The sequence below is a fragment of the Gadus morhua genome, chromosome 1 (genome assembly GCF_902167405.1).
Source record: "Gadus morhua chromosome 1, gadMor3.0, whole genome shotgun sequence".
In the NCBI taxonomy this organism is placed as follows: domain Eukaryota; kingdom Metazoa; phylum Chordata; class Actinopteri; order Gadiformes; family Gadidae; genus Gadus; species Gadus morhua.
The window spans coordinates 11812682-11836118 of record NC_044048.1 but is presented as its reverse complement, the minus strand read 5'-3'; the positions used below and the strand labels follow the sequence as shown (position 1 = coordinate 11836118).

The 23437-nt window shown below is 43.5% G+C and overlaps 3 protein-coding genes across 5 annotated transcripts; 2 read left to right on the top strand and 1 right to left on the bottom strand.

Moving 5' to 3' along the window:
* The first annotated feature begins 1890 nt into the window (after positions 1-1890).
* On the top strand, positions 1891-6578 carry LOC115552354 (NACHT, LRR and PYD domains-containing protein 3). Its single transcript, XM_030368395.1, has 9 exons — positions 1891-2245; positions 2339-3941; positions 4114-4275; positions 4395-4568; positions 4816-4989; positions 5166-5339; positions 5476-5649; positions 5879-6046; positions 6182-6578. The coding sequence occupies exons 2-9, from the start codon at positions 2350-2352 to the stop codon at positions 6249-6251; spliced, it is 2688 nt and encodes an 895-aa protein (XP_030224255.1). The 5' UTR covers positions 1891-2245; positions 2339-2349; the 3' UTR covers positions 6252-6578.
* On the bottom strand, positions 6317-12287 carry LOC115552527 (ceramide synthase 5). Its single transcript, XM_030368712.1, has 10 exons — positions 11940-12287; positions 10692-10794; positions 10397-10527; positions 10237-10294; positions 10086-10136; positions 9402-9494; positions 8848-8976; positions 7920-8026; positions 7434-7590; positions 6317-6882 (listed from the first exon to the last, which is right to left on the bottom strand). The coding sequence occupies exons 1-10, from the start codon at positions 12113-12115 to the stop codon at positions 6766-6768; spliced, it is 1122 nt and encodes a 373-aa protein (XP_030224572.1). The 5' UTR covers positions 12116-12287; the 3' UTR covers positions 6317-6765.
* On the top strand, positions 12226-21550 carry slmapb (sarcolemma associated protein b). 3 transcript variants are annotated; one of them, XM_030368643.1, is made up of 12 exons: positions 12226-12330; positions 13563-13725; positions 13820-13941; positions 14152-14206; positions 16522-16650; positions 16749-16823; positions 17323-17628; positions 17978-18248; positions 18445-18616; positions 18721-18855; positions 19565-19652; positions 20101-21550. In XM_030368643.1, exons 4-11 carry the CDS (start codon positions 14155-14157, stop codon positions 19646-19648), a joined length of 1224 nt encoding a protein of 407 aa, XP_030224503.1. In that variant the 5' UTR covers positions 12226-12330; positions 13563-13725; positions 13820-13941; positions 14152-14154; the 3' UTR covers positions 19649-19652; positions 20101-21550. The 3 variants fall into 3 exon arrangements, with proteins under 3 accessions (XP_030224503.1, XP_030224521.1, XP_030224512.1); XM_030368661.1 differs by lacking the exon at positions 16522-16650; XM_030368652.1 differs by lacking the exon at positions 19565-19652.
* The last annotated feature ends 1887 nt before the right edge of the window (positions 21551-23437 follow it).

The window sequence follows — 23437 nt, the reverse complement described above, 5'->3', positions numbered from 1 at the left end:
GATTTGTACAACTATTATTCCCTAATCAAACCCTGTTTTTCTTACACTATCTGAAAGTCTTGCACTTGTGCCACTAACTCATGGGTTAATTAGTTTTTACTCTCAATGTAAACCTTACACACCTAACCTGTCAGGTTAACAAATGGATTTGTGGATCGCAGAAAAATGCAGAAAAATCATTACCATGAAAAGACAACGGTGGAGGCTTGTCGACAGGGTAACAAAGAACCACCAACAGCAGAGGACCACACCAGCTTTGTCTCAGAAGGAGGGGTAAGGAGAAACACCAGGCCAAAAGAAACATCAAGGCCCTTCTGCCCCGACCAGGAGTGGAACATGAGGGTTGACCTCGACAGGCAGCTCCGGTTCCCCACAGAGATCCCCACCCCATCTCTCCGACCAGACATAGTTGTGTGGTCAACTTGTGTGGTACTGTGACCTCATCGAGCTCACAGTACCACAGGAGGGAGGGATTTAGGCCGCCTTTGGATTCCGAGGGTTTCTGGGGTGGTCAACCACACGCCTCTTGAGGGATGCAGGAGTGACCGGAGGGAGGCTAAAGAGGGCAAAGGACCTGGCAGAGAAGGCTGAGAAAGGGAGCTTTTGGCTCTGGCTGAGGAGGAAGGATAGGTGTCGGGGAAAGAACACCTAACCACAGACAACAGCAGCAGGGGAGAACAACTATCAGCTGCAGGGGGTGACAGGGAGACGTCCCTGTCAGTGCTCCGCCACCAGCAGGCGTTCCAGAATTAAAGGAGTGAAACGTTGGTGAATGTTGGTTTCTGGCTGATGACCCTGCACTGACCCATGGGCACCGGAGGAGGGGCGACAGGCAGCAATGCCCAGCAGGCGATAACATCTTCCTGTACATTTACTGGGACCTTGGGTGCACTACTTTTATATTGTGAGTCCTATCTAACTACATAGGGAATGATTCCAACCAGTAATTAAGGGCCGTTTTGTGGAAACAATGTGTGTTTGTTGAATTTGACACAGAAGGAGAGGGAATCCAAGAAGAAGTCGGAGGCCATGTTTGTTTCTGTCTGGGATTTATACATACATTTTCAGGTGTAGCAAGATAAAATAATTATTTGTAAACAACCAGAGCTCATCCCGCCCTATAGGAGCCGTTTGAGGAGGCAATGACTTGAACATTGACTATTACAACTCATTGCTGTTTCTAGCCAAAATGGCCCAAGGTTACAAGTTAGAACCATTTATTATGGAGTTAGATGGGACTCTATGTTGAGATAATTTAATCTCAATGGCGAGAGTACCAGGTGGGGGTAGAGGTTCTGCAGAGCGATAGTCTGGTAATTCCATTTTGGGATGCTTATTGTTCCTTGCCTCAAGCTCTCAAACTACATTTTAATAAAACATCTACCACATCCGGGATTTTTTACATTTTAAATACACAAAGGGTTAGCCTCCAGCTAATGTCACAAATGTTGGTTGACTTTGGTATGTGTTCTTGTTAAACTGGTCACAACCTTTGGATAATGTATATAGATTGTTAAAACCTCCACAACCCAACAGTCCACAAATAAAGACTGAGCCTGAACCTTGAAATCTGGATAAAACTATTAGTTTGTACAAATGTGGAGAATGTCAAACCAATTTGTGAGAACAACAGAGTGCAAGTAAAAAGATACAAAACAAGTTCAAGTGTTTACCTATTGGTGGCAGTGTCTGAACACTTCTACCTACATGTCGATCTGGTAGGCAACGCTTTGATTTCGTAATAATAATACAAAAACAAATAATTATATCTCATAATGATTATAAAAATCTAAAAAGTTATCATCATGATTAATATCATTATTTACATCATGATGATTATTTAGCTATAATGGTCACGCGGTTATAAGTAGGAAGTGGCTGTAAGGCGGGGCCAGACTGTTGACGCGCCATGTACGTGTGCTGTGCAGGAGCGCACTTCATTTGCCTTTTTTTCCGCCTTAAAACATCTGTTTTGTGTGTTCTATGTTGTATGTATTTTAACATGCAAGTAAATGTCGTCCGAGAACTATAGACGTGTGCATCAATTCTAAACCTGTAATTAACCAGATATCAATCCTAATTCCGTGTCCGGAGGTTGATTTGTTAACTAAGTAGTTGGAAGACTGTAACCCGACTTTCTTTTCTTAAGTCTCGGGACACTTTGTCAACTATTGTTTACACGTCACTTAATCGGCTGCATTTTCAAGAGCATTCAATAACTGCGTTATACTTAACGGAATATAAGGTAGGCCTAACGAAGCAAGCCACGAATTAATTAATTGATGCAGTGAAATGTCTTTCTATTTATAAGTATTTTATCTATATGTTCTCATCACAGGTTTTGAAACCATGGACAAAGAAGCTTTGTTGGATGACCTTATGTCCAATAAGGGCACATCGTCCCTTCTGAGCGGCCAGCTGGCAATCAAAGTGGTAATAGACAACCAATACATACCTCCTTTGATAACTGGGGCTGAGGAAGACATAAGAGCCAGCTTCACCTCTCTTGGCCATGTTGTCGACTCAGTTCTGTCCGATCAGATCAAAACAATAGCACTAGTTGGCTCAGCAGGGTCCGGTAAAACAACTGCCTTAGAGAAGTTTATTGTAGACTGGGCCAAAGGGGATCATTGCCAGAAGTTCTCTCATGTGTTCCTTTATGACTTGAAGGATCTGAGTTGTGACAGCCAATATTCCCTGAAAACATTGATACAACAGAATCGCCATCCGTTCGACCCAGAGTCTATGGCTCTTGTGCTGCAGAGGCCAGAGAATGTAATGTTTGTGTTTGACACGTTGGACCTCTACAAACATCCCTTGGACCGCTCAGAACACACTCTCTGCTCTGATCCCAGCATGCCAATCACAATATCCACTTTGTTGGCCAGCCTACTTCACGGGTCTCTTCTGAAAGGAGCTACTTTTTTAGTGGCCACCAGGCCTACAGACAGTCTGAAGTTTCTGGAGGGCTTCAAGTTGGAGCTGTTGGGGTTTTCAAAACCCCAACGAGAGGCCTACTTTGGAAAGTTCTTCCCTGACCCACATGTGGCCAACATTGCTTGGCAGAACATGGAGAGGACATTGAGTTTTTACGATTTTGGTTCCTCTCCTCGTTTTTGTTGGACTGTTTGCTCAGTTTATAAGAATCAGCTAGATGCTGGAGAGAGAATGCCTGAAACAATAACTGAGATATGTGTCAATGCAATGGCACAAATAGTCGCATCCCTTGCACTGGATGAGGTCCGGGCCAGAGAAGTGGTGTTGGCCCTAGGTAGACTGGCTGCTCATTGCTGCATCAATCCACAGTCTACCTGCTGCAAACACAGAATTGCAACATTGGGTCTGAAACAGCTCCTAAACGCTCCGGTCCTGGTTCACTCCCTGCTAAGGGTAGACGGTAACATGGAATCAGATCAATGCATCTTGTCGTTTCACTCCCAGCTGATGCAAGAGTTGCTATTGGCTGTGTCTTTCTTTTTGGATAAGACAATAGCGAAAGACGCGACTGAACTGTTGAACACGCATGAAGGCCATGTGAGGTATCTTCATCTCTACCTGGCAGGGCTTTTGAACCCCAGTCAGCGGAGGCCACTGGAGTCTCTGCTGGGGGCGTTTAACGATGAGCAGCTGATGGACTTTAAATGTTGGCTTGAAACCAGCTCTCAGAAAACAGTCGAAGGCTACCACAAAGAAAAACACCTGACAGTCTTCCGGCTGCTCCATCAGAGTCAAAACAATGTGTTGGTGAAGGAAGTCATCACGCCGTCTGCTCGAATCGGCATCAGCTATGGAGGCCTGGGCCTTGTTGACTGTGTTGCTTTGAATTACGTTGTAAAGTGCCTTGGAGGGATGGAGTGTTTGAATCTGTATTTAGCAAATAATTTGACGGAGGAGGGAACAGATGCCCTGATCCCAGCAATGGGCCTGTCTCAGAAGATAACGTAAGTCACCTAGTATGCAGAAAATATTTTTTTTATATTTATTGGATGTACTTTCTTTGCATATCAGAATTTTTTAGACTTGTTGTTCACTGTGCTTGCATGACAAACCACCCTTGTGGGGGAGCACAGGTCAAATTACACCCTCTCTCCCTCCCTCACTCTGTCTCTACAGGTTATCAAATAGCTCCCTGAGCGCAGCCTCTGTTGCCCATATAGCCAAGGCCTTAAGGGAAGGAATAACCAAGGAGCTTGATCTGTCGCATACCCAACTTGGAGACGCTAATCTCAAAGTCCTCTGCAGTGGTCTCAGAGCTTGCAAGTTGCACACATTAAAGTAGGATTTTCCCCAAATCATAATTTCTCTTAGCTGGGGATGGGAGAATGTTGAATGATATAATATGATAATGACATGGTGTGAATATGATATCTACTATATTAACTATATTAATATAGCATTCTAGCATCCGGACTGACAGAGGCCTGCTGTGGAGATCTGTCCTTGGCGCTTACCTCCTCCACCTCCCAGTTGAGTGTGTTGGACCTGATGTTCAACAAGCTCGGTGACCAGGGGCTCGTGCAGTTGTGCCAAGCCCTGGAGAACCCTTTCTGCAAACTACAAGAGCTTAAGTATGTAAAAATGGACCTGATATGTAATGACTTATATTTGGCTGTTGGCTATATTCAACATGACATAAAGCTGAAGGAGTGAGGCGTGAATGTAATCAAATTCTATTAAATGATTTGTATATCGTCACGTGTCCTGTCCGCATAATTGGGTTCAGTTTATCGAAATGTCTTATCTTTGTGGTACTAATTTCAATGTTGCATCTTTGTGGTACTAATCTCAATGTCGATTCTTTGTGGTACTCATAAGGCTACGTAGCTGTCAGGTGACAGCGCAATCCATGGAGGCTTTGTCCACAGCCTTGTGTTGCGGCCAATCACAACTCAGGATTCTGGACCTGACAGGAAACACAATTGGTGACGTTGGAGCAGAGCATCTATCCCAAGCACTACAGCACCCACATTGTAACCTACAGAGGCTCACGTAAGGCCAAACTGAAATGATCACTGCTTTTGTATTTGCTGGGTAAATGACCCCGAAACCAAGTATCAGCATGAATAAAATCATAATTCATATTGTGAATGTTACATCAAATACAACAGTGCCCTGAGATGTAGACTAATTTGCATTGTGATTACTACTGTCCCATCTTTTTTCAGACTCAGTGCCACAGAGTTGACAGGGAGGTGCTGTCAACGTTTGGCCCAGGCCTTGAGATCAGACCACTGCTCCTTGGTAGAGTTGGATCTCTCTGTGAATGAGCTGGGACCGGAAGGAGCGCTGCAGCTCTGCAAAGCTCTCCGAAAACCCGGCTGCCCACTGGAAAAACTCAGGTACACTCAACTTCATTTGATAACACTGGTCTTCAGACAATGGCAAGTTGTAGACGTCAGTGAACACAATGGAACCTGCTCGCGGCACACAGGGGTCACCTGAATTGACTTGTTGTAACGTTTGCTTTTCTTCCAGTTTGACGCGGTGTGAGTTGACACAAGTTGTGTTTACCGAGTTTGGTCTCCTACTGACGAGTGGGGGCTCCCAGCTCAAGTCCCTGTCTCTAGCTCTGAATGACGTAGGAGACGAAGGGATGAAAAGCCTGTGGAAGGCTATCGCAGATCCATGCTGTCTCCTAGAGGAATTGAGGTCAGTAAATCACTGAGCAGCTCTCATTACGTCTCAAGTGTGCCCCAGAAACGCTTGCTTTGAATGAATTTGACTACAATTTGACTGGTTCACTCCTGGGTCTCGCTCAATGTCCCAAGTGCACCAAGAACCGTGAAACTAGCTAAAATTGTGCTTTAACTGTATTTATATGCACTGTGTCCCGGTACAGAGACTAAATGCCATTTGATGTCCATTATCTACACATTAGCATTGAAATGACCCAGCTGACGGACGTCTGCGCTGGGGACCTGTGTGCATCCCTGAGGGCCAGTCGCTCCCTGAAGAGCCTGGACCTGTCCAACAACAAGCTGAGCGATGCATCCATTACAGCCCTTGTCCAGGTCGTACAGGACAGCCCCTTCTTGCAGGAAGTAAAGTGAGTGATCCTCCACATAACCACAGACACACATTAATACCTGTTGCTCCTAGACAGGCATTCGGTCACATTGTCTATGGAATTTTGCCTTGTTTTTATAATTATTGTCCTTTCTTTGCCTTATCTTCCTTTTAGCCTGAAGTATAATGACTTCAGTGAAGACGTTTTCGAGATCATGGACGAGTGTGGCAAAATAAATTACTAAAGGTTCAAGGACATTTTACTGCTATCGGTTTAAGATGGCTCGAAGCAATAATGGCAACTATGACATTTTATTCAACAATTTAATAAATATATTAAATATACTGAAAGGAATGCATAGTGAATTACATTAAAAACATGTTTAATGTAATTTAATTTGACATAATTTGGTATTTTTGAACATTCTCTTTAAGGCATATAAAACAATACTTCTACAACCATCAAATATATTATTCAATGATAAAGCTCTTTCATTTCACAGAATAAAATATTTCACTGAAATTGTAATCTTAATACAAAACAACAGAAAATAAACTTGCTTTATAAAATCGTCTAAGGTCATTCTGTAAGTACCTGACTGCCGTAAACACAAAAGACACACAGTGATAAATAGTCCTCACTCCAGACGCAAGGTGGATGTCAGCGTAACTCTGCCGGAAGTGATTTTAAAGCCACATATCTTTTTAAAATAACAACAGAGATGGATGTCATTGGTAATATCCTGTACAGATATTAGCTCAGGTCCTGGAACAGCCATTCGAGCTGGAGTCCTTGGAGTCCTTTGAACTCCTGCAGTTTGTGTCGGCTTCGTCCTCCGAACTGCTCTCAATGTCACTGCGGTCGTCCTTTGCAACCTGGGAAGCGAAGCCACATTATGCATCAGTGTTATCCCCACGAGCTGCTTCAGAATGGACTTACAGAAATGGGCGTATCTATTCCTGGCGGGACTCTCCATTCATGTGCCGCCTATCAGCTGATGGCTAACACGGACCAATCAAACACACGTACACGATGGACGGTCAATTTAAGACCTTGCATTTCACACACACTCTGAAGTTAAGCGTGCAGGCCTGGATTTGACCCCCCAGCTCCCCCCTCTGCCCCTCCTGCTTTGTTGCTGCTCTGTGTTGTAGTTAACCTATGCATCAGGTTGAGATACAAGATGTACCGCCTGAGTGGATTGTACAGGGTTCCCCTTTGTCCAATGTTGGTATGTTTTATCTGACATTTGTTTGTCATTGTTTCAAATCCTTCAGCATGGAGCCCCTTAAAGAGTGGAACCTTAGTGCCAAACTAAAGTGTGTTACCATTTCATTCAATAAATGGTTCGGTCTATGACATGAGTTATTTCTGACAGAATGACATAAAGGGCACACTTGACGTGGGACTCGGACTAGACGTTTACCTTTCCCTTGAATAAGGCCTTGATGGCGATGCGAGCGATGAGGTAGAACCAGATGACGTGGAGGACCTGCAGCACCAGTAGCAACCCGTTCAGCAGCCACCACGACTGGTAGGGGCCCACAATCTCCCAGCTCTCGATCAGAACGCTGCGGACCACCCTGGAGCGGCCCAGCCAGACACACAATCGCAGTTGATCAGTTTCGGGAGCCGAAAATTCATGGGAGATTTCTATACTATTCAAAAATGTTGTGGGAAAACTGTTTTTACATGCATGGCTCACACCGTAAAAACATTGAACCAATAAAAACATGAGTGACGAACAACAAGATTTTACACCAAAACAAATATGATTGTTAACATGTAGGTGATGTTAATCTTTCTAAGGTGTTCTCCATCAAACTGTGTGTTTGTTTTAAAAAATGACGGGAATAGTCTGAAATGTACATTGTTTAAGAACACATCACATTAAACATGTTGAAAGTCTCACCAGAATGGATAGATGACAAGGCGAGTGATGAAGAAAACTAGGCTGAACACGATGAACAGTGTGTCGCATAGCTTCTGACACTTGGCATAATTTGCAAGTTTAGCAGCCTAGTAGAAAGAAAGAAAAAAAAGTACCATTAGGAGTTAATATAGAACTGGAGTTGATATTTCCTACATTAACAGAGCAAAATGTTGTCAGTAATCTTACCCCACACTACATAAACACATTTCAATGCCAGGTGTTAATGGGGTCCTAGTGTAACTATAATACACATGATTCTCTTTTACACAGAGCAACACCCCATGATGTCTTGTTCAACTCTGTTATTGCCAAACAGTCTCTTTGTGGAAAAATATCTTAATAATGGATGGGTATTAATTAAATCAATCCTGCATTTTTTCTCACAGAACAGGTAGGAGTATATTCTCGGTACAGCTATAATTGTTACTTGCTCCATGCTCCATGGGCCTTAATCCCCTCGCCACATATTGGTTCTAAAACGTAGCTTCAGCTAGCCACTAGAACCGAGATGGCTGCTAGGTGAAAAGGGATTATGGGATGGCAAATAAAGCTGTCATGTCAGCGTCTTACTTGACCATGGAACTGCATAGGTTAGCTCACTATTAAACTGTAAACGTGCACAGGGTTATACATTAACTAAGAGAAAGTACAATGCTCCCTTCAGCTAAAAGAAGTAGACTTTTCGGTTTAACAGGGTGTGTCACACAGATAATTCCCATTGAATACAATTAGTACTACAACCCAACACAGCCCAACCAGTGAACCACAGAAATCCAACTACTTAAAAGTTTGAGGACCTGCATAAAAAAAAGGGAGTGACTTGTTTTGTCTTGTGCACCTACCCTGCAGTATGCAGCTATCTCCACGTCTGATGACAAATAAACAACAGATCGCCCTGGCAATTTACCTCCAGGAAGATGTCTGCGGCGTCATGCACACACATGACCAAGGTTCCCATCCGCAGCATGTTGTTAGCGTAGGAGAACGTGATGAGAGAGATGGTGGCGAAATGGTGGACCAGCATAATGTTGAAATCCTGACAGAGGTTAAAGCAAAAAAACAAAAACGCATCAAAAGTGTACAATAAATGACAGTGGTTGGGACATGTGTGTCACTTGTTAACCATGTTTTGACTTGCTTTACTGGTTATATATTGCCTCGACTGATTGAAAGCACGCCTTGGAGCATGAGTATCGGGGTAAAGGTGCATGGGGAGCCTGGTTCAACAAGTATCTGTATGGCTGTTATTTTATGCAACACAACAGCCTCCTCTCACAGGCATTGCATTTGCATGACACACAACTTTTGCATTTGAATTTAGAGACAAAGAAGGCTAACAGGGTCGGCTACATAGGCGTTTCAGGAAAAGCCAGTTGTATGTGTGCCACACCAAGACAACGACTCCAGTAGAATTTGACAGTGAGCGAGACGATTGACAGATGTTAGTAATGGTTGGCTTACCTTGCGCTTGACGTCTGTAAACTGGGTGAGCATGAGGGACCAGTAGAAGGCCAACTCAGCTAGATAGTAGTTGTACTGGCCAGGGCTTACAGGCTATGAAGGAAAATAAAGTACAAAAATACCGTCAAAGAGCAAGTGAACCCTGTCTATCAATTCAGATTCCACCCCTATGTAACTTTAAGGAATTATCTTTAGGCTGAATTTCATCGGAAGTGTGGGGGGGGACGTGTTATCCGCAGGGTTATGGGCCACAGAAACTGTGTGATACTTTTGTTACAGCTAGTACATACAGTTCTTTGTGTTTGATACAAATATATTACAAATAACTTTAACATTAGGTTTTTATAGCCTGGAGACCATCCTGATAATAAGAAAAAGACAGGCCACCGCTGTATTAGCCATAAGTGCACTCATTCCAGAAATAGACAAATTAACAACTATGAAGAACAAGAACAAGAGTATGCACTCGCAGAGTTTGTCACCCCAAGTACTCCGGCGGATTGAAATCGATGTGGCATGGCTGAGAATACCATGTTGTATATCATATAAGAAATAATACCATGCAAAAATAATGGATTTGGGGTTCACTTCCCCTTAAAAGCAACCTTCTTAAGTAATGTAAGGTTTTCTTACTATAAGAGTGTCTGGACCTAGCATTTGAGCTGCTGTTTAAGTAATTATTACCTGAAATGGGTAGTTGTACCAGCATTCTTTGGTATTCCACATCCAAGGAGACTGGGGGAAACCAGACACAGCATACATCATTATACCCATGAAATGTTTCACTAATGCTACAACACCTTGAGGTGACTTTGTCGCAGCCTGGACAACTTACCACCCATAAATAGCGAATTGCATAGATGAATATGCCAAGATAGAACGTAAACCTCCACCTAAAGTAAAGGAGAACAATAGAATGACAATGTTTAAAATCCACCTGACACAAAAAAACTGAAACTTGTTTGCTGTGTGGTGCATCCAAACTGTGAACCTACATGCTTTCAGAGAACTTTTTGAGCAAGCTTGGTTTATCCTGGTTACGCCTGAGGCGAAACCACCTCTGAATCTTCCGCACATCCCAGTCCAGTTGCTTAGAGAGTCCAGCCAGTTGCTTCTCGTCGGGAGACTGAGCAGTTAAGTGTAAAAACAGACATCAACAGTCCACTCAATGAATAGCGCTTTACATTACTGTGTGGGGATATATGTTTGGATATCACGACACATCAGTGGTTTGTTTGTTTTTACAGATATGAAGGAAACCAGCGTATCTATACACAAGGCGTTATGTACCGTTCTGGATCCATACACCTTCTCCAAGACAGCATTGCTCTGAGGTGGACGACTCACATCAGCCTGAATATGAAGTATCTGGGCACAGGGCTTGGCGACAAGCCTAAACACACACACACACACAGACATGCGCACACACACACACACACACACACACACACACACACACACACACACACACACACACACACACACACACACACACACACACACACACACACACACAGGATTATACAAAATACATTCAAAAATGGAGGGAGGGAAATCGGCACACTTGAGTTCATTGAATACTTCTTTATTGGATTGGACGGGCTGAGTGGAACTCCTGTGTGTTCGACACTCAGTGCTCAGCTTTCACAGTTTGCCCACAATAATTATTTGTGGAATGCATTAGCTACTGACAGACGGGGGGGGGGGGGCAGAGAGTGAGAGGAAACAGTCATCGAAAGTAGAGGAGAATCCTAAAGAATGTGGCACCTCATCTAAACAAAGTGATGAATAAGTCATGTGAGGGGAAGGCTTGTGGTTGGCCATAGTCTAACAAGAGAACTGATAGGGGATCTGTCTTCTTGAGTTGACCAATGTCCAAGCACTGGAGACAGGGGAATTTGCTAATTTAACCATTAGCCCATGCACAGCATGATCTTAGTTTTAGGCAAACACCTTTGACAATGCTGGTAAAACTATTGTGCAATTATCAAACTGACTGTATCTTTTCCTATGATACAAGATAGAAATGTATGTCAGCCATTTGAAAAGCTACAGGAATGTGTATTTGGTGGTTACTGAAACGGTAAGCTGGTAGGCCTACGTATAAAAACGTGGCAAAAGAAAAGGAGGAATGTCCATTCATGGCCAGTGGTATGAAACCACAATAATAAAAAGGTAGAAAGAACCAGTGAGTCATTGTGGGATCTTTGTGAGGCTTGCAACGCTATGATAATAAAACCCACAGGTCTATTTTGACTGGTTAAAATCAGTCTACTTTTCTACCAGGTCCCTTACGGAAACACCGCCAAAATGTGTCTCGCTCTTTTACTTAGGGTAGATTGAATCGATGGTTCATTTTAATTAACTATCCCTTCTGTAAACGATACACGTTTGAATATTTAAAAGGTTCTTTCTTCCCCCCAGCCCCATATGACCAAAAGTCACGGGAGCATTTAACCAACAAGTTGGGGACGCGGTAGCGCAGACGTTGCAAAGACACTGCGAGCTCACAGTTGAACATTGGAAAATAAGTCTTACCTTTCAAAAAGTAGCCGTAGAAAAAGCACGCCAAATGCCAAGGGTATGGCATACACAATTTGGCCTATTCGGGGATATTCCACCCCTGGAGGTGGATGCTCTAGATCCGCCCATGTTACATTTTCGGGCAGCCAAAATCTTTCGCTCCAAATCCATGATAAGATAGAGGAAGTCATTGAATAGAGATATCAAGAGCAACAACGCTAAACTATACCTAATAACTTAAAGTCTCGGCATTTAGAGACCCAAACATGGAAAAACTTGCCACCACAAACTTCAGGAACTGTTTCCAGCAGCGCCAGCAGCACCTCTCGTCCAAACCATCACTTTGGTAAACAAGCCCGCTAAGTGACGACACGACACTGGGCTCAGGGCAACTCCCACTTTACCGGTGAGTCACGCACGTTTTCGGGTTGAAACCTGTGGAGGCATATGTCCTTCTTTTATTCTCTTATTTTTTTGTCAACTAAAGCCCGGTCTAGGCTGATCTTGTTTTGCGCTGATGCGGCTAAAAGATAATATAATATAAGCTCAAAGTCAAGAAAAATAAAGTAGGATAGTAGTCAATTGCTGTTGATTGCGTTAATAGGCCCAGACCACTGAGACGTTTTCAAGCGTTTATACGTATATATCGTATATATCAGGTTGGGGTCTCTGCCAAATCTCTGATTTCACAGATGAACTGTGACAAATGTGATTGTACATTTTCCTTCAGTCTATTGGTAACCAACTGAAAGATCTGGTCCAAGTCTCTTTTGTTTGAACATTTACTTAGGCCCCAGCGTGGGCTGGCTTTGGGGAGGCCTTCGACAGGGAGGGTTGGGTTTGCTGTGTTGAAACTCTACAATACTACTTTAAATTTGGCCTGCAACGATGCAGTAGGCCTACAGGCTCTGCAGCATTTTTTTATTATGCAATAACCAAAGCTCATGGCGTCTACGAGGCCTGGATGATGAAAGTCTAAATCAGTTCTTCTGTCTTTTAATTTGTGTGTCAAGGTGCTTATGTGGGCGGTTTTATGTGCAGGTATTTGAATGTGGTGTTTTGTGGTTTTATGTGCAGGTATTTGTACGAAGTGTTTTGGTGAGTTTTATTTGCAGGTATTTGTATGTGGTGCCTTTGTTTGTTTTTCGCAATCACTAGTGTGTGTGAGAGAAGTACTACACTTGTCACCTGTTGACATGATCCATATTGTTTATAGAACAACCATATGTCTTCAACATGATCACATATACAACCTACAATAGCAGGCCCATTACTTCCTTGGTCTGGGAATCCTGTTTATTGTAAATTTATATTAAGTGTAGTGCTGGCACTCAAAACCTTCTGGAAATGCGTTGTGCACAAAGACTGTTTGGAATGGAGTATTTATAGAACGTAGAGGCCAATGCTGATTAATTTAAAGGGACAATCGGATGACCTACATGGAAATACGAGCGGGGGTGGGGGGCGGGGGGGGTGGGGGGGGTAGGTGTGTCAGTAGGAGGCAAGAGAGAGAAAGAAAGAGAGACATTTGATACAATGGTAGGCCCCATTGTGTGTCGGCCAGAGTTTTACATCAGCACCAACATGCAGCGGGACAGTGCAATTAAACCAACAAACGTTCTCTGTTTCCAAGCGCAGCTGCAGCTTCCGGGATGCCCTGCTCGGATTCGTGACCTAGTGCTGAGAGGCGGAGAGCAGAGCCCAAACCAGGGGGATTGTTTATCGGAGCAAGTGCACCAGTCTCTCATCCTGAGTCACGGTTTATTCATCTATAGGGTACCGGTGTTTCAAACTTGCACAAGTAAATTGTTTTTATTTGGATTCTATTAATAAAACACTTTGGATGGCTGGGATAGTGTCAATGTTGATGCTGGTGACCCCCTGTCGCCCCCTAGCCACCCCTGAGAGATGGACTAGTCCAATTCACATCACAAAAATCTGATGGTGAGAGGAGAGCTGTTCATGTCAGAGACTGCTGCTCACCCCAGCTCGTACAGTTCCTACCAAGACAGTTGAGGTAATATCTTCTAAGTTTCTGCTCATTCCATTTGTAAATTATTTACTGGGAATGTTCCCAATCAGCTTTCAGGGCAGTGATTTGGTCAACACTTTCTGTAGGAATAGTTTTTCTTTCCCCTTCTAATTCAGAATCTTTTTGTAGTTGGGATTTCTTTTTAAATGTACAATGTGTTTGGATACTATCCACTAAAATATTCCTACCTTGCAGAAAATGGAAGAGAAAGGTCTGACCGATCCTTTGAATAACGTCTCATTGATCCAAGGTAAATCTTTCTTAAATGCATTATCTAAATAGGACAGATGTGGAGAGATTGTGTTTGGATCTGATGTTTGGATGTAAGCAAAGGAGCCCGTAAATAGCTGACCTTGAATCTCAAAAGGAGAAAGTCTAGCAGTGTCATGACTCTGTGAGATAGTTGGGGGTGGAAACGGATTTAGACCCTCATATTTCATCACGTCAGGATTTATTTCTAGAGTGTAACATATATGAATGTCATCATTCTGTTCTAAAAGGAAAGTATGATAACATGTCCTTAGTTTACCTTCACTCTGCCTTTGACAATTGGCTGAAATTATTTATTGATGGAGACTGCATTTTAATGCATGAAAGAGCTATATTGTGTTCATGACATAGTGTAGGAGGCTTGATTTGGAAAGGCACATTGGGGAATTCTTTTTTTTGTGATGAAGGATTTGCCATTAATACTGGTTGCAGAATACAAAATACAGACATGCCTTTCTCGACAGCTTAGTGCCCCAAGGGCTAAGTGACGCTCCATGATATGCTTGATTTTCCTTTGCACAAACACTAAATTCTACTTCACTGCAACATGACTGGAGACGTAGCGATCTCCGATTAGCTGTTTGAATTATATTGATTGTATAGTTCAAATGTTGAGTAAAGGGCTGTTAAACCATAACCACTGCTATAGCATTCATCACTTGGTGTGAAAAGAATCAGCTGCGCACTTGAATGGTGTTAAGGCTGCGCACAATGACCCAGCTGTTCTGGAAGGTATTTTTAATCAAGGGTGTCCTTTTCATCATTTGGTCAGGTATAGACTGGACCACATGCACGTGCGCATGTTGGCAGTGCCTTACTAAACATAGCATTAGTCTGGAGGAAATCTTTCTGGTTCCTCATGAAAACACACAGTCTTTGATGTGACAACGCAGAGGATGGCTGCCACATTTGCAACCCAACAACAACACAGGCATTCCTTTATCCGCTACACATGGCACAAAGTGAGACACTCTCTCACCCACTAACATTCTCATGCTCACTCAGCCAAGGAGATGCAGGCAGGCTTGTTAGCATGTGCAGCCACACACACACACACACACACACACACACACACACACACACACACACACACACACACACACACACACACACACACACACACACACACACACACACACACACACACACACACACACACTACAGCAGAGATAGCAAAGCCCGGGGGCAGAGAATAGCATCCTACCCCCCCCCCCCCCAGTTCTCAGTGAGGGGACACACAAGGCTAGTCATGTGCTTAAGCCAGTTGGCTCTACCAGGCTCCATCAGTCCCTCTTCACCCTGTCATTTCAGACATGTTAATCATCACCATTCTCTCATCTGGTCGCATCACTTTGCAAAATTATTGATTGGGTGTGCATGTGTAATTGTTTGTGTGCTTGAGTTTTGTTTACGTGTGTGTGTGTGTGTGTGTGTGTGTGTGTGTGTGTGTGTGTGTGTGTGTGTGTGTGTGTGTGTGTGTGTGTGTGTGTGTGTGTGTGTGTGTGTGTGTGTGTGTGTGTGTGTGTGTGTTTGTGTGTGGGAGCTGAATATCTATATCTCAATCTCTATTTATTTGTTTTTCTATCGAACTTGTTCAGGAAACTGTGATTGCATCAATATGGCATTTCCTAGTCATGTCAGGGCCCCCCTAATGTGTCCATTTATGGTGCACAAGCTTGACCCATTCTGGCTCTTGCTGTGCTCCTGCCAAAGGCTGTGTTTGTGATGAGGTCATCTCTTTTGGGAGCCCTGGTAGATTAGGGGATCATGGTGTTAACCAGGGTTTCCAAAATCCAAAAGCATTACAAGCTTGTTCCCACGTCTAGGAAAACAAAACATATCCTTGACAACATGGGCTCGTTTGTTTCTTTAGTACGTTGTTAAAGCTACCGATAAATGCTCAACACAAACATTCCATCGATTTAAGATGGATCACTTAATGGGATATGGCAGTCTGACATAATATTAGAAAATTCTGGATGTATTCTATTTCTGGATGGAGCAATTATTTTATGTAATAGGCCGATTTGTGTGTCTTGGGAAATTATCCATCAGTTTAGCTCTGGCTAAATTTAATACCTGAGGCTGAAGTTAACAAGCTAAAACATTGTGGTGGTCATGTTTCTATTTTAATGATAACTTTCCAACCAGCTGTCATTGCTAACAGTCGGCACTGGTATTCACATCAACAACTGTTAACCTATGCATTTACTTTGCAACAGAATGGTTCATCCAAAAATCCTTTCTGGTTCTTGGTCTGTTACTGAAAATGGTTGCCCTCCTTGTATTCCTCAGATGAGCTGAAGCGGACTAATATGGCGTCTTTAGGTGACTCAGAGAAATTAATCCAGCATTTGAATGAGCAACTCCAAGAAGCCCAGGAGTCAGCCAATACTGAAAAACTAAAATGCATTCAGTTGAAAGGTATAGGAATACATTGAATTCTGAAAAATGTAATACTACTCATACAGAACGGGTTTATAAGAATTTGCAGCCGACTCATTAACCTAATGCTTTCACAGGGCTCTTGGATGAAGAGAGAAAAGACAGTAGCCATCAAGCAGATGAATCAGCAGGTCAAATCAAACTTCTGAAAGGTGAGCCCCCGATGTCTGCCCTCGGGCTTCATGTCTGTGCATGGAACCAGAATGTTTTATTTCCTATCTGAAATCCTCTATGTGATCCTATGATATGAAAAGGATATATACAACAACTCGCCAAAGCTGTGAAAGCGTTATGAGATATGCACACCGTGCAACCCTTTTGTAGCTGATACTGATCTTGGCTTACTTTGCAGAATTCCATTTTTATCAGTCAGAATGAGAATTATACTCGTAAGAATAATATTATGACTAGTAGGAATTCAACTTTTACCAGTCAAAATGGAATGCTTAAAAGCAAGAATTAAAACTAGATACCCTGAATTCTAACGTGTTGGATTCTTTCATCGACGTCTGTGTGGAAACCGTTGAATCAATGCCTTTATCTCTGATTGTGGAGATAAAGATTTCCGTAGAGAGAATTGAAGCCTGCAGTGAGTGAGGCTCGGACTATCAAAAGCTAGGATGGCAGCCAACACATGCACTATTTGGACAGGCCAACTGCAGCAGCTCCAGAGCGAGGTGTCTGTCTTGAAGGCACAGAGGGATGAGGACCACTCCAGGAGCCATGGTGACCAGCAGGCTGCGCGGGAGGAGGTGAGATCCCTCCAGCAGGCCCTGGAGGCAGCCGCCGCCCAGCGGGACCGGGAGACCGCGGCTGCCCGGAGCAGCCTGGCCACGGTCACCCAGGACCTGGACAAGTGGCGCCTGACGGCCGGAAAGTATGAGCGCGAGATCGACAGCCTGCAGGGAGACCTCCAGCAGCAGAGCCTGCAGTGGCAGAAAACCGCAGAAATACAAGGTAATGCAATGATGACGTACTTAGCTTTCTGGTCATTCAAATGAAACTAAATACAATTATTGATGGAAATTAATAAGTAGCCAACGGTCACCATTTCTAATCAAAATGTTGCACTTTCCACAATTCATGAATACTCCCAAACATAATTTTTGTCATGAGTTGACTCATGACAACCTCGATTGACTAACCTCATCGATGCACAATCTCCGCAATCAGAGATAAAGGGCATCGATTCAACTCTCAAAATCTCTAATGAAGAAGGTCACGGAAACAAAGTCGTCGTGTTGGATGGACGTCGGGGTCTACACACGGACATCGTCGATGACACCCCGTGTCCTGTCCCCCACAGCGGCTGAGCTGCAGTCCATGCAGAAGGAGCACAGCTCTCTCCAGAAGGAGTGTGCCGCGCTGCGCTCTGAGAAGCAGGACCTGGTCAACAAGCACCAGGCCGAGCGGGGCCATCTGCAGGGTGAAAGCGCCGCTCTCCGGGCCCAGATGGAACAGCTGCTGGGAAGCCAGCAGAAGGAGAAGCTGAGTGCGCAGAGCGAGAATGCGGCCCGTTGTGCTGAGAGAGACGCGCTGCTGGAGAAACAGCAGCAGATGGAGATGGATCTCACCTGGTGAGTGGGCCTGGGAAACCCCTTGCCTGCCCGGCCCTGTCCCTGCCCTGCTTTGCGCTACACGCACACACCCACATCCATGCTTCCCGCCCCCTGCTTCCCTCTCTCATTCATTCAGCTTCCACTTCCCTTTATTTGTTGTGGCTGTAATTATGCAATATCCTCAGCATCTGGGCTTTGTGTGTCCTTCTTTTAGCTCTCAAGGCCAGAACGTTGTGCTCAGCGAGAGCCTGAAGTCCCTGGAGAGATCCCAGGAGGACCTGGGGCAGCGGCTGGGGGACCTGCAGCTCCAGCACCAGCAGGACAATGCCAAGCTCCAGGGCCAACTGGGGGAGGCCCGGGGCCTCACCCAGGACCTGCAGAAAGAGGTTGCCTAGTCATAGCATGTCGTCGGGTTTTAGGTGAGGCATGCAGTGTTGTTGTGTCATCTTTGAAACTCTGCTATACCCTTGTCTGATGTGCCCTCACGCAGAACGAGGATTGTAAAACAGAGCTATCGGATCTAAAGGAGAAGTACGAGAAAGCCGAGCAGGAGAAGCAGTCGATCACAGATGAGCTGCAGGCAAGCCATGCAGAGATGAAGCTTCTGCAGGAGAAAGGATCCAAGGTGAAAGCAGTTAAAGTTGCAATGTGTAAGATTGAGCTCTAGCAGGTGGGACACGTTGAGAAGAAAACGATTGATAACACTATTCTGCCCACTCTTGCTGGCTGTGCAACTGTTGGTCGCAGCTGGCTGTTCTTTTATCTATAACATTATTGAAATCACTATTGATCGGCATTTACTACCGATATGTCCAGGTCATTTTAAGCTACGACATTGTTCAAATGTTACACTTTGAGACTTTAAACAACTTTAAAGGCGACTTTTTAAATTTTAACAATGACTTTGATTACTACTTTGTTTCATTATCGAGGTTGGAGTTTGGAACCATATGAGGCAAAAGAGCCGTTGCTGACATCGGAAGCAACCATTTTTGACAGTTCTTGAATTCGTAGACCTTTGCTTTGTCTGAAACATTGCATTGAAATCACATTGGTGCTGAACACTGATGTGAATAAATGTCAATCTTCTGGTCAGATTCTCATTCAATGAAAATGTATTCCAGCACGCCTGCACAGACTGCATTTATTCCCTGTTCTAAAACGGTTCCTTGTTGTAGTCCTGGACACTGATTATCACTCATGTCCTTGTGCATGAAACCAACTAGAAAAAACAGAGGTCAAGCCTAATGGATCATTAATACGCTGTCCATGCTGTTAAAGTTTCACCGTATCCCTCTACAGTTGATCACTGTAATATCCCTTCCCTCCTTTAGAGCGATCTAGTGCTGCCCCTTCAAGCCACACTCATCTGCCTTATCCTGGCTTGGCTGTTGTGGTGCTTCAGCGCATTGTGGTAGAAAGGTACACACTACACCTTTCCTGTCGGGGCCGACATCCCTCATCCATCTCCACCTCTTAGTAGAGCATCGCATGACTTTAATCCCTCTTGCCTTCATTCCCCAATTTGAATAGCTTGCTGGGGAGAAAATCCAGAAACCGCCCTTGCTCTGAGAAATCTAACCTTTCTTATCATGCAGTTTTCAACATCTGACATCTGCTTGTCGTGTCTCGTTGTGGGATGGCTGCTATCTAACAGCTGCTGTGTTTTGGGTTTTCTTCCCAATGGGCTTAAGCTTGGATGGGCTTCAAACTGTGCATTTAGAATAGCTATTTTAACCTTCCTGTCTACCGCATTGGGTTACAACAGAGTGGTCCCTCTGGCGCCGCCCTGGGCCAATTCACTGATGAGCACTATGGTATAATGAAGTGGATGACGGTCTGTTTGTTTGTGCGTTGCCACCTGTTGCAGAAGCCCTGGATGGTTTTGGGATCGGCCGCCGCTGTGGCTCTGACCGCCGTCACCGTCGCCATGCTCTGCAGGACCTGAGGACCGGAGAGAACACACACACACACACACACACACACCCATAGACACACACACACTTTTGCTCGGATCTGTGTACTCGTCAGCTTCCTCCACACTGAGATCCAAGCCATCTGCCTAGCTGTGACCTGAAGAGCTCTCACGTGGTTCTCAGTATATCTTAGGAGTAAGTCAAATGATTGTCGGTTATAAGAGAACATTAAGTGTTATTCAATGACCGTTTATTTAGGACATCTAGGGAGATATATGAATCATGCTTTCCTTTTTGTTTTTAGATTTTTTGTCATTGGACCTCCAGTGTTGAATCTATGTGATACTGACCTTACTAAATCTTTACCTAGTTTAATATTTAGCTTGCGTTAACACAACATGCACCAAGCAAATCTAATAACCCATAATCCAATGCATGATTACTTTCCCCTAGTGAATGATTAATGAAGGTCAAGGTTGTGGGGAGATAACACTCCAAAATACATTTGAATAATTAATATCGTAAGATGTTAACTTAGACTTTTTGGCCCTTTAAATGCTTCCCTCATGTTTCAGGTCTACACTTTATGGTTTGGTCTTAAACAAATTCTAATAATTCTCAATGATCTCATATCTGCTGTCTCTCTAAACTTAATGGGTTAAATATTCAAGCCCATTCAGGGGATCCAATGCGAATGTCCTGAGAATTGATAACTGGCATACTCTAGACATGATAGTCATTTTGTCTCACAGGAATGAACAAGAGCTCTAGAAGGCTGATTGACTTCTTTGGAGATGCAGATAAGAATGTCTGTCAAATTTTTATTTTGTTTTTGATTGTAGATATTCCATTATCCATCACTGACTTTCAGAGACAGCTACAACAAAGAAACAGTGTTTATCTTCCATGCCGTTTATGAAGCAGATCAGTGACTATGGGTGTTTGGAACGACTTTAACCATGCTCGTTGCTGATAACAATGCCCAGTTTAATGGCTTGTTTTTATTGGGTTATGGATATCTATTGATCTTACACAATTCAAATGATAGCAGAGCTCATCCCTGGTACTTTATGGTCGATGGGAGTAATATTTAACTAGACCTGAAAACCAGATAGGATTTTCATTGACACTTTATTCATAACATGATTTGTTTGAATATTGGATTACATCCCATATGACACACTTAGGAAAGGTTGATTCTCTAGACACACGTTCATGTAAAAGGTTAAAAGAATTCTTTGGGAAACTGAATTTATCCCTGTAAATATTTGTGCAGAGTTATTTTGTAAACAGAAGGAAATGTTGTTCAATTGTTAAAACGTATGGAAAATAATTGTCTAAGTGTCCTACTAATTTCACTAAAACATGAGTTCCCCCTATTAAAGAAAAAAGCAGAGAAAGCCTTGTTGTAGTCTGTCTGTTGTGACAGTGTGAATGAACAGTCCTCTCCGATGATTAGCTTTACACAGGATCGTAAAGTTAGTGACTGCGATTCATTCTTACTGTAAACCATAATTGTGTAATCCAGCACATTTCGCGTGATTGGAAAACATTGCGCAATTTAATGACTCACAGCTGGGTTCTGAACATGCAGTTATTTTCCATCTAGCTAGATCCTCAATAAGATACAACCTCATAGTTGTAGATATTAAGGCTAAGCAGACCGGACCATCACTTTGACTTGCTGTAGTGACATCAATTGTAATCCAGACTGTAGCAGTTGACCCCTGCCACACGCCATTTGGCTGGCTGCCACACACCACCTAGGCCTTACTGGGTTCCTCTGACACCTTGCCACAGGTAGTGGTTGAAAACCGGTTTATTTCAGAGTCGCGGGAAATTTGCAGGCAGAGCAGGGGTTAATTCCCAGCATGTCAGAGCTCTCCCTGAGTGTGTGTGTGGTGATGGCTGTTTCCCCCTGTGTGCATTGCACTATGTGCCCCAACGCTCCCAAGGTAGGCAGCCTCATCCAGCCCCAGAGTCTAATTAGTCTGACTGGGGCCATTTGAGACTGCTTTAAACAGCCATCAAGCACACACAGTTCTCACAGACCAATAACCGGCATCACCTAAGAACCATGCCCCCTCAGGCTAAAAACAATTCCAATAACCAAAACAGACCAAAACATAAAATGCACATGTCATTTGTAGGAAATGCACTTCATGTGTTGGCTGAAAAGGCCTCTTCCTGTCTCCATGCCCTGCATGAGAGGAAGTGGAACAAGACAAGCCAGTGGTGGCTGCAAACCTTGCTCTGTCCATTTATTCTGCTCCAATTTGTATCTAGGTCAGGTTTGACAGCAGAGTACCGCAAACCTGCTCCCATACTCTTTGCCTAGTCCTAATAATAATATCTGACCAGGATTTATCCCTTAAAGATAAACGCCCAACGATATATTGGGATTTTGCTTTTTTACATCATTACCAAAAAATGGTACGGACGTATTGCATGGGTATGCATATATTTATGCACATCCTATAAAACTACCCTTTTGACACAACATGTTTAACATTATATTCCTACATGTTACTATTTCTCTAAGGAGGAAACTTGGGAAACGCCTTATTCTCATTAATTTGAAGAAATATGTGCTGCATGTCTGAAAAAATAATATAATCAATCAAAGACGATTCAAAATCCAGCCAAGAATTGAATCAGGAGTCTGTGTTCAAACATCTAAAATAGCCATTATTGTGTGAAACGGTATTGGAGAACACCCTGTCTGTTGCAATCCTGACACCCGGTGGTAGATCATAGCACTGTGGGGGGGGGGGGGGTCTGTTGTGATAGGGTTCAAGTAGGCCTAATACATTTTCATTTGAAATAGAAATGTTGCTTGCAGATTTGGAGAATATCTTCTCAAAAAGAAAGCTCTGTTGGATTTGCAGAATGTCAACTATAAATACTTCCTTCCCAATATGCTGCTGGTCCCTAGGGTTCTGCACTGTGTGGATAAGTTCTCATTTTCAACCATGTTGACAAAAGCCAGACTATACACAAGCCCCTCCCTTCTTTTTAGGCCTCTCATCCTGTTTGCATCCAGATATGTGTTACTTCCTCCCTTCACTGGAATTTGAATGAATGGGTGATGGAAAATGAGTTGAAAAAGACGCAAATACTGTCATAACAGAAGATATTTATTGTTAGATTGTTTGAAACGTCACCATTGTGTTGTGCCTCCTTACTGTTTTGAAACCGTCCGCAAAAGAATATGGTACAATGAATAGCTTTATTTTGTGGCTTGATATTAAACATAAAAAATATTATCAAACGCACTACAATGGATAAGGA